General features: G+C 30.8%; 2 protein-coding genes across 5 annotated transcripts; one reads left to right on the top strand and one right to left on the bottom strand.

The window, feature by feature from the left end:
• The first annotated feature begins 529 nt into the window (after positions 1–529).
• LOC130893630 (palmitoyltransferase ZDHHC16B) lies at positions 530–9486 on the top strand. Of its 4 annotated transcripts, none has more exons than XM_057799884.1 (8): positions 530–731; positions 788–935; positions 1003–1194; positions 1500–1617; positions 1706–1911; positions 2048–2156; positions 3479–3671; positions 8618–9486. In XM_057799884.1, the coding sequence occupies exons 1-8, from the start codon at positions 685–687 to the stop codon at positions 8640–8642; spliced, it is 1038 nt and encodes a 345-aa protein (XP_057655867.1). In that variant the 5' UTR covers positions 530–684; the 3' UTR covers positions 8643–9486. The 4 variants fall into 4 exon arrangements, with proteins under 4 accessions (XP_057655867.1, XP_057655860.1, XP_057655884.1 ...); XM_057799877.1 differs by lacking the exon at positions 8618–9486 and adding an exon at positions 5664–5997 and having other exon boundaries at positions 533–731; XM_057799901.1 differs by lacking the exon at positions 8618–9486 and adding an exon at positions 5455–5616 and having other exon boundaries at positions 533–731.
• Positions 8046–14699, bottom strand: LOC130893647 (venom protease-like). Its single transcript, XM_057799915.1, has 7 exons — positions 14277–14699; positions 11375–11530; positions 11202–11258; positions 10983–11143; positions 10821–10927; positions 9440–9857; positions 8046–8309 (listed from the first exon to the last, which is right to left on the bottom strand). The coding sequence occupies exons 1-7, from the start codon at positions 14332–14334 to the stop codon at positions 8145–8147; spliced, it is 1122 nt and encodes a 373-aa protein (XP_057655898.1). The 5' UTR covers positions 14335–14699; the 3' UTR covers positions 8046–8144.
• Between the last annotated feature and the right edge of the window lie 494 nt (positions 14700–15193).

Raw genomic sequence — 15193 nt, 5'->3', positions numbered from 1 at the left:
GATATAATTTGTAATGTTTATACTTTAAGCTATAAAAATGAATTATTTTGTGATTTCACAGTAAATTGAACAATATCTGCACTACAGTTAATTATAGTAAAAATGAATCCATACATCGTTTAAAATTATGCAAAGTAATATCAAATATTACAAAGTAGCAACAATGTTTTACATTTAATGACTTACGATGGCTGGTTTGAATCTAAGATGAATATTCTCGAATTGGACAAAATAAAACGAATACTATGAATATTTCGCCACGTTTTACAAAAAATTTAAAACTAATAATTTTGTCATTATAATTATAATATTTGGGAATAAAAACAGGTACCAATTTTGCGTATAGTTAATACATACATTGTTCAAACAATTATAACAAAATTTTAGAATTACAATATGTGACATTAAATCAAAACAGCTAAGAAATTTGGTGTGTGATTTGTGTAAAATATTCTCGCTATAGTAGCCTGATTTACACACAACTCATATTACAAAAGTATATTAGCTACTGTTTTATTAAGAAGACAGCAATACTTATTGGAAAAAGAAGAATATAAAGTATAGGTTATAATTTTCTCAGGTTGGTAAATTAATAATATAAATAAATGTTTGATAATAGAAACGAAATATTATATAAATTATGAATGGTATGTTATGACAATTAGAAAAATAATAAATTAAATAATGGTTACAATTCACTGGACTTTTTCTCGAATTCCTCAATATGCATGGTAAGTGATTTTTTTATTAGTAATAATAAAAATAACGTTCATTTGATTGTTTCCAGTTTCAGTATTAAAAATTTCTTTCGCAAATGTCACTTAGTTTGTCGATCTCTTACTTATAACCATTTCTTGGACCAAAGTTATATAGCAGATGTATGTATGGAACCATTATTTTGGTTTGTAGATAATTTTACTTATACAATCGGCCCGGTAAGTACGCGAAATATAAATAATTTTAGTTCAATATCAAAATGATGAAAGTTTATTTTGTTAATAGATATTTGTAGTTTCTGTGATAGGATTAACGGTATCTGTAGTTATAATAGCTTATTGGATAGGAATACCTTATTGGTGGAACAGAAATCCTATTATTTGCATATTATTATTGATTGTTGGACATTGGTTATTATTGAATATATCATTCCATTATTATATGGCTGTCATAACTTCACCAGGATATCCACCACAGGTATTATTTTTAATATTTCAATCATGTTTGTTGCTGATTCAGATTCTTATCGTATTAGCTTATGATGATTTTAATTAATCATTTCTAATATGAAAGTATAATATTGAAAACTTTTTTCTTAACAAAATATAATGTCACTGAGATTGGTTAAAGCTTCACCTTCAATAATCAGTTGATAGTCTTGAATTGAGAATCAGCATCTATTGTTGCTGATGCTAATTATTTGCCTATGTTGATAATCTATTAACACTGATATTAACGACAATAGTTTATATTAGATATATTTGAAACATTACTATTTTAAGGGAGAATTGATACCAGAAGCAGTTAGTATATGTAAAAAGTGTATTTCTCCTAAACCACCTAGGACTCATCATTGTTCTGCTTGTAATCGATGTATTTTAAAAATGGATCATCACTGTCGTATCCTTTTTTAATATTTCAAAATTTTCAAAAAAAAAAAATTATTTTTACCAATTCTATTTTGATTTCTTCTTGACGATCTTGAAAGCTTGGATAAACAATTGCGTCGGATATGGAAACCACAGATATTTTTTTCTATACATGGTATATATGGTATTGGGAGTATTGTTTGTCATTGTTTGTGGATTTGATTTAGCATATACAGATATATGGTTAACACCTTCGGATATAGACGATCCAGAATTAGAGGGACATTCTGTAAAGTTTAATCAAACAGGAGCTCTTATACCTGTGGTAGGTTGAACTATAAAAAATGTTTTATTTCTTTTGTCATTGTGTGTGCGGGTAAATTTATTCTAAACTTGTCAAAAGAAGTATAACTATAAATTTGAAAATTATTTACCAGATTATTAGATATTAAAATTTTTAGACAGATGTACCACATTTAGATAGCTCTTTATTGGATGACGAACCCGCTTACAACTATATAAATCCATGGAGAAGAAGAGCACTTGTTTATATGGCGCTTATAAATTGTGGTATGTCTCCTTCTTTTTCATTACTTTTTATTCCACCTACCAACTATTCAAATTACATAAGATATTTAATAATAACTCTATTATTTGTTTTGAAAACTGAAATAGACAATAAAAAAATTATAATACACAAAAACTACTTTAGTGTTAAAAAAGCGACTATTATCAACTTATCTTAAGTTTAAGGGGTAGCGAATGACGCCACCCCTTAAACATTGAGTCATTAAAATTGAAAAATTTAAGCAGAAATCGTGCTCTAGACGTCGTGGTAACATGCCTTAATACTTTGGTGTAAATGTGGCTACACAAATAACTTAAATAGTTTTGTAAGCCTTTCTGTGGTACTACCTCTTGAAAAAATAAGAGACTACATCAAATTTTTAAGATTCTGAAGATCATAAGTAACTTTAAGGTAACTGTTAGTTTTTCATTAGAAGTTATAGCTAACCTCATTTTTTATAATTAGTGGTGTTACTAGAAAGGAGAGATTCAAATACTACAATGATTATGACAATATTGGGGATCTATTTTCAGTTTTTATATGATAGTACTCATTGCAGTAATTTTATTTTGATAAGATAAAAGGCATCCAAATCGAATGTATCATCTTATGTATAGTTCATATTTTAAGAAAAACTGAAATTATACACATATGCACAAAAAGTTGGTACCCATACCAATTCTGCAGTTACGTTTTTGTCACCTTAATAATACACTACCGAGCATTAAATTAGGCTCATCTCGTAATTTGAAGTTATTATAGAAATTTTAATTTTTTTTGTTTTTTTTTTCTGTTATAAAAAGCTTTTGGTGTGATTTCCGTTTGTTGGAGGATCAGCTATTGCATGGGGAGACGTATCTTTTGACGCTCGCACGGAGTGAGTCTTTATCGAGAACGGGACGTTAACTGCGCACAGGTATCTGACAGAAGTTCTAGAAAACCATGTTTTACCATTCATGGTTATTATTGGATACAACACAACCTTTATGCATGATAATACACGACCTCACAATTCTCGGATAGTCCTGCTTACAGTCCAGACTTAAATCCCGTTGAACACATTGAGAATGAGATGGAGAGACATGTGCCGTCCCCCCGAAATTCTAGAGAGCTTTGTGACATACTGGTGACAGAGGAGGAAATACTGGCTACTGAAGGCCTTAAAATTTCTTTTGTTTTGACGAAAATCATAGCAAAGCTTATTTTTTATTCAAGCAAAAAGTCAGTAACTATGTTACAACCAAACAAAATTTCTCAAATTATAGGGTGACCTTAATTTTATGCTCGCCAGTGTATAAGTTTTACTATTTTTTTCTTTTAAAAGGAGTATTACTGGCATTGGGTATGCTCTCACTTTGGCATAGTCAGCTAATAAGTAAAGGCGAAACTTGTATCGAAGCGAATATAAATAAAGCTGAAACGGTTCGGTTAAAACAATTAGGAAAAACATATTCGAATCCTTACAATTTTGGAAGAAAGAAAAATTGGAAAATATTCCTAGGACTCGTTCAAGGAAGGTAAGTATCACAATAATTATCGAAATCGAAATAATTCTGAAAAATTTATACCCATAAAAGTGTTCTAAAAGAATCCTTACGAAAATTATTCATTTCGATAGATATCAAAACAATGTATTAATAATAGGGAAAAAAAATGGGAATTTTTTGCGACAAGAAGATAAATTATTAAATTTATTATAATTATTGGAAAATAGAACAAGAATATATACATATATAGGGTGTGGAAATCATCCCTTCAGGTAGTTTTTTCCATCTAAAGAATCAAATAATTGTAATGATTTTTCAGTGATTGTAATATTTAAATTAATCGTTGAAACTTAACCTAACCTACATACTTCTCTACAAAATGAAATCCAATCACAAGCAGGGGTTGCTGTTATCGAAAACTTTTCCTATGGTTTTTTCTTGATGAGGTCGACATTAAATAAAATAAGCGATGATTCCAAATACTATTTTATTCATGCGATATTCCAGAATACAGTTTGTATATCTATTTTATTTCATGTCGACCTCATCAAGAAAAAACCATAGAAAAGTTTTCGATAACAGCAACCCCTGCTTGTGATTGGTTTTCATTTTGTAGAGAAGTATGTAGGTTTGGTTAGGTTAGGTTTCAACGATTAATTTAAATATTACATTAACTGAAAAATCATTACAAATATTTGATTCTTTAAACGCAAAAAAGTACCAAAAGGGATGATTTTCGCGCCCTATATATCTATATATTCTTGTTCAGCGTAATTTTCTTTAAAACACACTGAAATCGGAGGGGTGTAACCAAAGATTATATACTCGATAGATCTGCCACTCTGTATAACAAATTGACGTCAAAGTTCGATTCTAGCGACATTTCTCGGACCGGCTCCGTACCAAGAAAAAAGATTTCTATAATCAAAGATTTGATCTAAGGTTCATATTCATGCTAATTTCGCTGGAAATTTGAAAATAACTTGAGTAATTTTAAATGGTCGAAGCTAGTTGTCGCATCAAATTGTGAATGAAACAAAAGTATTATGCAAAATACTTTCATTTTGCTAACATTTCAAATTCAAATATTGTTGTTTACAAGAAAATATAAATACCTAAAATTAAAATGCTCTTTAAATGAAGTATTTTGTAAAATATTTTGGTTTCACCATCTAAATTTCACAATTAAATGGTTTATATGAGATATATGTAGATGGAATATTGAAACACAGGATGATTATTATAATTTTTATTTTGTTTTTGACATTTTATAACTATATAGACAAACAAAAACTTTTCCTTCATACTTTAGCAGGTTTGGGACTGTCAACAGTGAGATGTTGGCGTGTTTAAAAAATGTTTCTGTTTGTATATGGTACATATAATGGTATATAAAACACCGATTTTATAACCATGGATAATTAATGATTACCGTTGTCTTTCTTGCAGCTTTCCCCATATTTAACATATGCCATATTAGGAAGAAAAAAGTTATTCTCGTATAGATATGAACTTGATTTCAATTTAAATATTTTTATGTTGATAACTAGTAGTAAATATTACTTACTCACCTTATTGCTTGCTTATTCGTGCATCCTGGTACACAGCAGACCTTTACTCGTTTACTCATATTGAGTAAGTAAACACGACAGCACAATTCGCAACAAATAATAACTTTCAAATGCACAAAAATGCAAATAGCTAATAAACAAACAATATCAAATACCTTTGTAAAGATTTTATACACCTTTGCAAGAAGGATATAGTTCATTCAAAAATCTTGGTTGTTTCTTGATGCATGATTGCAACTTAGTTTCAGAATCTAGATTGACAAACATTCAAAAATAAAACACCAAAAAATAAACTCTTAGATGTGAGCCAGTCACAGAGATGGCGTTGAAAATCGTCCTGAACTTCTCCTATTCCAGTGCACAGGCCCTGGGTGTAACCTAATCTAGATAATTACCAAAAATTAATAACATCATATAATACGATAATTTACGATAAAATTGTGAATTTTAGGACTTTTGTACGTCACGTATTATTTCCCTCAGCCCATAAACCATTAGGCGATGGACTGAAATGGCATACAATTCACGATGAAGACATCGATGAGTGGCCATGATTTTTTTTCTAGTAATTTTTATAAAACAAGGCGTATCATTAATTTATTTTAAATATGCCTCTACTTTGAAATAATAATAAAGTCGATTTATTCGAATTTTCAACAGTTGTCTTATTGATAATATCGTTCAAACCAAGGTTACTAGAATAATAGAAGCTACGTCATTATGTCAAACATAACCTCACTAAAATTATATTCCAGTTATGACAATGTGTGTTATCTCTTGCTGATCTAGCTATACAAACGAATATACAGTCCCTAGCCAAATTATTAGACGCGCTGCAAGATTTTGTGTAAAATATTAATTACCTAGTGATATTGTACCGTTTTATTGGTTATTTTTATATTATCTAATAAATGACCAACATAAATTTAGAAAATTAAATGTTAATTAAATCTTACAGTAAAAAGAAAATAATGCAAGTAAAAGTCAATATTTAGTTGAGTCACCTTTAGCCGCTTTCATGTATTCGAGGATGATGATTCCACACATGAATAATCTTTTCTAAAAGCTGAGTTTTTTTGGTAATCACATCCTTAGCTACTTCCTTTTTCATTAGTCCCCACACATTTTCAATCGGATTCCTATCGGGGCTATCACCTGGCCAATCCAACAGAGGTATATTTGTTAGTATACGCTAAAATCTGTGTAAACACGCGTTAATATTAATTTATTGTAGGGTTGCATAATTTGTTTTTTTCTTTAGCCTTTGACAGAATGTTTTTCGAGAATAATTTAAGAGAGGTTAGGGTTGTCCCGAATAGAATGTGTTAGATAGAAGCATTTTAAGTTCATTAAAAGATGAAAAAGACTTCACGAAAATATTTTCTTCTGCCAAAATAGCTTTGACAGACCGAGTAGTGTGGTGGGGAGCTCCATCTTGCATAAAAGTGAATGGTTCTCCATTTGGAAACCATTCTCTGAGCTGCGGAATCAAGTAATTTTGTAATACTTCTTTGTACTGATCTTGTCTCATTATTTCTCTTATGATGTAAAGACGTCCAGTGCCCTTGCCGCTGATGTTTGACCAAATCATCACTTTGGTGGGATGTTTAACCGTTGGAAGGATAAAACTTTTCTCCACGACGACGACGCACATACAAAGCTTTATTCTGAAAATTTCGAATGTGCTTTCCATGTTTCTTTGCTTTATTTGTTGAAAATGATATGAATATGTAAATTTTTGATTGAATTACAATATCTTACCGATCTCCATAAGTCCAAATCTTTGTCTTTCCATTGTTTGGCCCAATTCAGGCGCTTTACTTTCATTGCAGCTGTTAACTTGGGCTTCCTGGCGGGGCGACAGGTCTTCAAATCTACGTCTTTCAATTTTCTTTGAACAGTGCGTTAGTAACATTTACGCTAGCATCCTGAAGTTGTGATTTTATCATTTTTGTGGTAGCAAATCTGTTTTCTAGACAAATTTTCTTCAAACATCTCTCTGACCTTGTAGTGAAAATTGTTTATCTACCGCATCTTTTCCTTCTTTTTGGACTTAATTCCTCTCCTCTCAAATTTTCTTTTTTATGCGTCGTACACCAGCTTCGGAAACCTTCAATCTTCGTGCAATTTCGCGGTTTGTAAATGTTTTCGTATTCACAAGGGTCTTCACTTCACACTACAAATAAAATAAACAATAAACACACCCGCACATTACGAGATTCCGATTGCGACTAATACAGATTTGTACTTGTTTACGTTCATGTATCACATTGTGAACACAGTGTTGCCATATGTTAATAAATACAAAATAAGTTCAAAACCTTATTTGTTTTCGTGAATACAAAAAATTTCGAGTGAAATCGGAAAGTAACTTGTCGAAAGAATCGTCGATTTTCTAGACCTCCAATCACTATACTAGTGCCGTTTTATCTATAAATTATGGAAACCAATTGTTTTTTCGGTTTTGGTACTTCACAATTCCTCGATATTGTTTTTCCTTTTTTTCTATTCAAGTATCCTCAAGCAAATAATACAGTTATTATTTTCAAAAACATTTGATCATACCCTCAAACTTTACCATATATGTATGTATAAACAAAAAATAAGATGCGGAATATTTGGTAGCCCATTTAGAAATCGAAACACGACGTTATTACCGGTTGCTTAAGAATATTACACCGCCATCTTTTATGAACTTACAGTATTAACAAATATATCGTCGTATTACCAATATATAATTCGGAGTAAAAAATATTCGGGTTAATAATTGAAAAATGAAACAAAATCGCACAGTTCACAGTATATTTTTCCAGGAATAATCAAACTTCACATAAATAATATAAATTTTATTTATAAAAGTTTAAACTACAAAAAAAATGTTTGAAAAAGAAGTAAAAACATCTTATTAAGAAAAATATTGATACAAAAATAACTACCAAACTATATTCTCAATCCACGGTATATATTCTGATACTCTAGTATAAATGGCAGGTGTATTACTAAATCCGCACAATTTTCCAAACGATGTTATTCCTATCAAATAAAAATAACACATATTTCCAGTTTTGGTAATTACAAGTGGACCTCCGGAATCTCCCTAAAAATACCATAACAATAACATCGAATCTGTTGTGGAAATACTAATATTCTTTTCAGAAAATGCTTTAATAAATCGCGAGAATCGTGGTTAACGAAAAATATGTTAAATTTTACCGAATGTACCTTCATGGCCCTTCGTCCAGCAACATCAAAGGATTATCGCCTATTTTATGCATATCACAATGACTAATGTATCAATCAGATTGTGGGTTAAAAACTAGTTTTATGAAGTCGTCGAAACAAGGGTTGATTTTCTTCAACTCGAAAATGCTAATTCATTTCGAATATCGTCTGCTACACTTTTAGATGCATCTGGGGGGAGATTTGTTGACATTAAGAAACATGGCGGTTGAAGTCATCAACAGTCACTTCAGGGTATGTTGATGAATGGGTAGACACAGGACAGAAATAGCTAATAAAGTATTTAGAACGTGTGGTAGTGCTGAAATAACAACGGATCCACGACCAAGTACATTAAAGTGAATTTTGGTGCCAGGGAAAAATATAATTTCAACACAAGAAAATTCAACTGTTGTACTGAATAGTTCAAGGAACGTGACATTATTATGTAATAAAATATTCTAAGATTAAACATCTACCTTTGGTCATGTGTTTATACAGTATCCGAGAAAAAAATAATTTCATAAAACGTGACAACTGAGACTAAATGTCGGACTTTTTTCCAGTCTGTAAACTTCTTTCTTGGATGGCAAGAATAAATTCGAAAAAAAAACTTTTTCAAAATGATCTTTATTTTTATTGTGTTTACATCTGTCTGACCCAAGTCTCGATCAGTGTTAACAACCTAACCCCTCAAAATTTCCTTTCTAGAGCGCGAAATTCGAATTAAAATATAAAAATGCTCACACATAAAAGAAAAATTTATTTTCATTTATTAAACTGTCGACATATTATTTCCATTATTTTAGACATTACATAGTACAACTTACATATAATAAATCATGTACCATGTAATGTCTAAAATAATGGAAATAATATGTCTCCCCCGCCTTAAATTTATTATTTGTACACTCAGAAACAACCCCAAATGCGTGAAAAATTTTTTGGAACGATTTTTGCCTGGAGCCCCAATTCGAAATAATTACCCAATATAAAAAGTAAACTTACATAACATGTATCTTTTCCGCCTTTAAGATCTCCAGCGCATACCATCGTAGACGCTATTCCCCTCGGTAAAGATTCATCGCTCGGAAAAGTTGTCGTACATTTTTCGTTCGTATAAACGTTTAACGTGACTTTCATAAGTTTATCGCTATTATCGGCGGCGAAATCGGTTCTTCCCCAACCGGTGGCTATAGCCTTACCGTTTTGTATACCCTTGTTTAGATTTAAACACGCCGGTCGAATAAATTGCGTAAATTTTATTTCGTCTCGAGTTTCGAGTAGAGCGATATCGTTATATTTCGAAGGGGGTGAATAATCTGGATGTATTATTATTCTTTTTAAAGGATAATCTCTATATTGTGAACCATCTTTTTCAGATGACAAATCTAGTTCGCCGAGACGAACTACTGTTGGCTTGCCGCTAAAAAAAATCGTTCTTTTATCGTAGTCAAAAATTACTACGAGGATGTATTGATATCTAGTTAGCCCAGATCACTCCAATGTTAGTGTTGAGTCTGACAATTTTGCTTCCACATAACTTTTCACAGCAAGTATTTCTGGATGTAAGATGTTCAAGCCTAGGGATGGACAACTACAGAAATATATAAATTTTTGTGAAAACTGCCACTAACATTGATGAAATTATTAAAATAAATAATACTACAGGTAATCAGAGCTATTTACAAGAAAGAAAGTTATCAAACGAGGATGTATTGATATCTAGTTAGCCTAGACCAGTTCCGTGCAAGGATAGAAGCATCGCGTTCGATCTGTGCTCTATTTGAAAACGATCTAGACTTCTTAATCCGAATTGTTACTATGGATGTGACTTGGGTACATTTCTACGATCCAGAAACAAAGCAACAATCGATGGAATGGCGACACTCTGGTTCTAAAAAAGATCTAAGAAGTTTCATGTCCAAAAATCTTGCTTCAGTAGAGGTAGAAGGGTAGAACAATAACTGGAGATTACTATTCGACATTACTGGCCAGTCTACGGGAAAAAATTAAAGAGAAAAGACGCGGAAAGTTATCCAAAGATGTTTTGGTTTTGCAGGACAACGCCCCTGCACACAAATCTCATGTTGCCATGCAAAAAATTCGTGATTTAAGGTTTGAATTATTAGAACACCCCCTTTATTCACCAGATTTGGCTCCGTCTCACTATCATCTCTTTCCTCAACTGAAAAAAAGTTTAAAAGGTCGTAAGTTTTCTTCGGTAACGAGGAGGTAATAAAGGTTGTGGAGGTCTGGTTTGCAGAGCAAGAATAGCAGAAATAAATTAAGAGGAGAATATGTTGAGTAATAAAATATTTTGACATTGAAATTTTGTTCTATAGCAGGCTAAGAATTTTTCAATATATCCTCGTATTGTACTACTCACGCGTCAGTAGTAAAAGTACAGTGAGCGGCGGTTACGATGAATCTATTACTTATTAGAGTTCCACCACATCTCCAAGGTTCAGACGTTGTATTAAATCCTACAAGAGCCTAAAATGAAAAATATGATTACTAGTATCTATTAAAAATTTCATTGAAATCATACCATGAAAGGAAATTCTCCCGGTTCGGCTGGTTCACCACCTACTATTAAAGGTTTAACGTTATAATCACATTTTGGATTTTTTATTGTAATAGGAACCGCATCTGATATTAGCGGTAAAACACCGACGACGGCTGTAACCGGTCTATTATATTCTTCACATTCTAAAACACTTTTACTTTTAAAATATACGGAAAATAAAAATACTATATTTTCACTTACTTTCCTGGCTTATTCTCTTTTGTTGTTGTTTGTTAAAATTGTTTACGATTCTCTTTTCTGAAATTACAATTACCCAATAAGTCCAATTGCCTCAACACCAATTTTTTACATTTTACAAAGATTTAATGGAAGATTACTTTAATTTTTGAAGATTACAATAAATGTCATAATACCTTCGCAACATACAATAGCCGTAATTAAATCGTCTGCATAACCGCATAACGTTTGTTCAATTCCTGATTTCGCTTCTTCCACTGCACTTGGACAGTCTGTAATTATTTTACAAATGCCCGATTTGCGCGTGTCTCTCAATGAACATTTATCACCATCTAAAAATTACGAAATTCATGAAACGCGCTATCGAAGGTTAGTGATTGCTCCTCAACTTTATCTATTTTATACTAGAATTCCAGCATTTATTTTCGAATATTTAAGAAGGTTCACTTTTTATTCATTTATGTCTTACATTAAGCTTCTTTTACAAAGAATGAAACAACGTCTAGGCATTAAATGAATCAAAAGTGATAAATGAATTTATTAGTGAACCAATCCAGCGAAGTTGGAGTTCGGCATTCGGCATCAATCACTCGCACTCGAATGAACAAAAAATGAAACGTATGAACACGAAGAGAACGTTCAATCGAGTTCGTTTGACGACATATTCGAGGAAATGAGCGAATAAAGTTCATTTGTTTGTCATTTTGTGTGTGTCTTGTGAGCGTAGAATGAAAAATAAAAGAGAACATTCACTTGAGTGATCATTCATCCGAATGAACCGAAAAGTGAACCGTCTGATATCACTTTTATGAAGACATGATGTCCAGTTTTGAAACACTATTCACACAAAATATATATCTATAATAAATAAAGACATTTTTGAAAAAAAATACGTTTTTAAATGAATGTTTCATGTGTCTCCTTGACACATAAGAGCTACGATTAAGACAATCATAGCTTTTCTTTTGCAAATGATCTGATTTATTTCAAATTGAGCTGATAACAATATCAGCTCGCCTGTTCTCACTTTGATATAGTGGGTCAAATAGATTGGCAAACTGTGACATTCATTCAGTTCATTGTATTCTAACCCCAAAATGCACTAGTCAATACAAAAGTAAAATAAAATAAATTCTCAAATCGTAATTACGATGTTAATCACTATTGGCGTTGGTAAAATAAAAGGTAAATATCTCAATTCATCTGATTTTAGTAAAATTAAATGGTACGTAGAATTGAATGAGTTACTATTATTACACCAACCCAATGTGACACGCTTTTCGATAATCCAGTTTACTGTTGTAAGTGTTGATGTAATTAGTATTTATTCAGTATGAATATCTCTGATAAATCTGTGAGTGTGAAAGAAAATGGTTAGCCTATTAACCAAAGAATTTTTTTATTGAATATATTTAAATATTAACTTCAATATCATTGATGAAATTTATCAATAGATCTAAAGTATAGCGGTCATCTGTGTTTAAAAGGTGAGTGAGGTTTAGAGGTAGGTCTTTCTATGTCACTTGTTCTTGTTTTGTGAATGTAATTGCTGTATCCAAAGATTTAGATCAGCATAAGAATTATCGTCACAGTTACAGGCAACATCACCAATGGTTCCAAATATACCAACCTAACCAGTTACCAATATAAATAATATGTTAAATGAACAGTTGCAGCAGTTTTGTAATAAAAGTTGTTTTACTTTTTTATTATTATTTTCACTATACGCCTAGACATATGTATAATTTTTCACAGCCAAATTTGTCTAAAAAAATTTTTCTTCTCGTGAGGATTATTTTAGTTTTATTTTATTATTGTTTATTTTCTTATGGGGGGCTTCGCCCCTCGATCCCGGACTGCCCAAAAGCCGCGAGGAACGGGTGAGTTTGGAGAGGGGAGATTGGGGGCAGATAAAATCAGGGCCGGGTAGATTTGGAACGATTTTTTACAGTCACTTTTCTTATTCGGTTGATTTTGTCGTTAAAAATAGGATAAATGATGCAAAAATTATTGCTAGAGAACTTTTTCAGGGTAATTGTGAAATACTACAGTAGTTTGGCTTTTCAATTATAAAACAAACGAAAATAAATAACTTTTTGCCTGAAAGAGGATATTTTTACATTAATTACTAATTAAATCTTGAAACTATCATTAAATATTTTTTTTATTTTATAAATAATGAAAAACAACCGACAATTTTTCATGAAAAACATCAAATTATTCATGTATTTATTGTATGTTAAGTTATATTCATCACAGAGTGATGAAAGTTATCAAAAATGGTTCATTTTGCTAGAAAAATCTGTTTTTTCCAATATAATTTTGGAGTATTAGGGTAAATAATATAAAAATTGAATAAAAAATATTTCGTTTATTGAATTTGAAATGATAAAATATTCAATTGAAACGAAGTATTGTACGCCATCTGTTCAATAAAGCGAATTTTGAACTAACGTTTGATTATAACTTTAAGTATCGATATCTCAAAAACAAAGCGAGATATCAAAAAACTTCATTCTTCATTTTCTATTTATTTTGGCGAAATTAATCCAAAACTGTTAAATCGCGGCGCCCCGTCTAGAGTATAAAATACTGGGTTTTCACTGAATATGATAAGTTAAAATATAGTTTTGAAATATTTACCTATTTTTAACCAGATCTACGTGTTTCCTGTTTTGATGTAAAATCCATATATGTGTTAAACGAATCATTTATAAATGATTTTGGAATTTCCATACGCGATAATGGGAGTTAATATATTAAAAATATATTTAATTGATAATTTAAAAGACAATAGATATATCGAATATCAATTCAATTGCAATCAAATCGTATATTATTTCTAATTGTAGCCTCTACAACTTCACATATCTTTATACACGCTATATATAAACAATATTGTAAACAACGATGCCATTTTTCTTTTAAATCGATTATTTATAATAATTATATGTGTTTATTTGTTGTATAGCCTTGCAATCAGACCAAATCAATAAATTTTATAAAATTAATGTAGGTATATAAATATATTTATAAGAAATTGGAGGACCAAGAAATTATGATACATTTTAAAATTACCTTGGGCAAACACTTTAAAGTACATCAATAAAAAAAGACAGGTCAATTGTTTTTTCATCGTCTTTTTATTTATAGAAACCAATTCAGCACTTCACTTGTCACAGAGATTCACCATACTTTTAACGAAATTCACAAGTTTTTGTTCCTATATAAGAAATTAATACTGTAACTGTACGACCACAACCCATAGGCGTTACATGTTTTTTTGTACAAATAAGTACATAAATTAACCGGTCAGGTCACAATACTTGGAAATTTGCTGAGAAACTTGTTTGGTAACAAACTTATGAAGAATATAATTTACATGATGTTAACATCTTACAATTCCACTGCTACCCTATTAAATTGAATGTAAATGTGTTTAGTGTTTAATTCAAATATACTCAACATGTTTAATATTTTACTGGTTGCCAAGGTTAGATTAATCTAGTGCAGAACTCATTAATTATGTATATTTTCGATAATAAATAATTTAAGTTCAAGGATGCTGTAAAGATTTCTTAAGTAGTCATGTAAAAATAATTTTTGTTTGTTTCATCACAATCAAAAAGGTTGTTTTTTATTTTCTTATATACAGGATGTTTCAAAATTAAGACTTAACCAGCTTAAACTACAAATACTCTGCTACTTTAAGTAAGAACTTCTCATTTTTCGTTCTAGTTCTCGATCTTTCTCAAATATACATGGTTTAACGCGATCTTTCTCAAATATACATGGTTTAACGCGATCTTTCTCAAATATACATGGTTTAACGCGATCTTTCTCAAATATACATGGTTTAACGCGATCTTTCTCAAATATACATGGTTTAACGCGATCTTTCTCAACTTTCTCTTCCTTTAATGTCTTCCTATCAAAATCGCACAAATGTAAAATCACTGCTATTAATTTTGGATATCAGTTTTTATTAATATACT

The sequence above is a fragment of the Diorhabda carinulata genome, chromosome 1, assembly GCF_026250575.1.
Source record: "Diorhabda carinulata isolate Delta chromosome 1, icDioCari1.1, whole genome shotgun sequence".
Taxonomy (NCBI): Eukaryota; Metazoa; Arthropoda; class Insecta; order Coleoptera; family Chrysomelidae; genus Diorhabda; species Diorhabda carinulata.
Note: the sequence above shows the minus strand (reverse complement) of the source record. Positions and strands in the feature narration are given on the sequence as shown.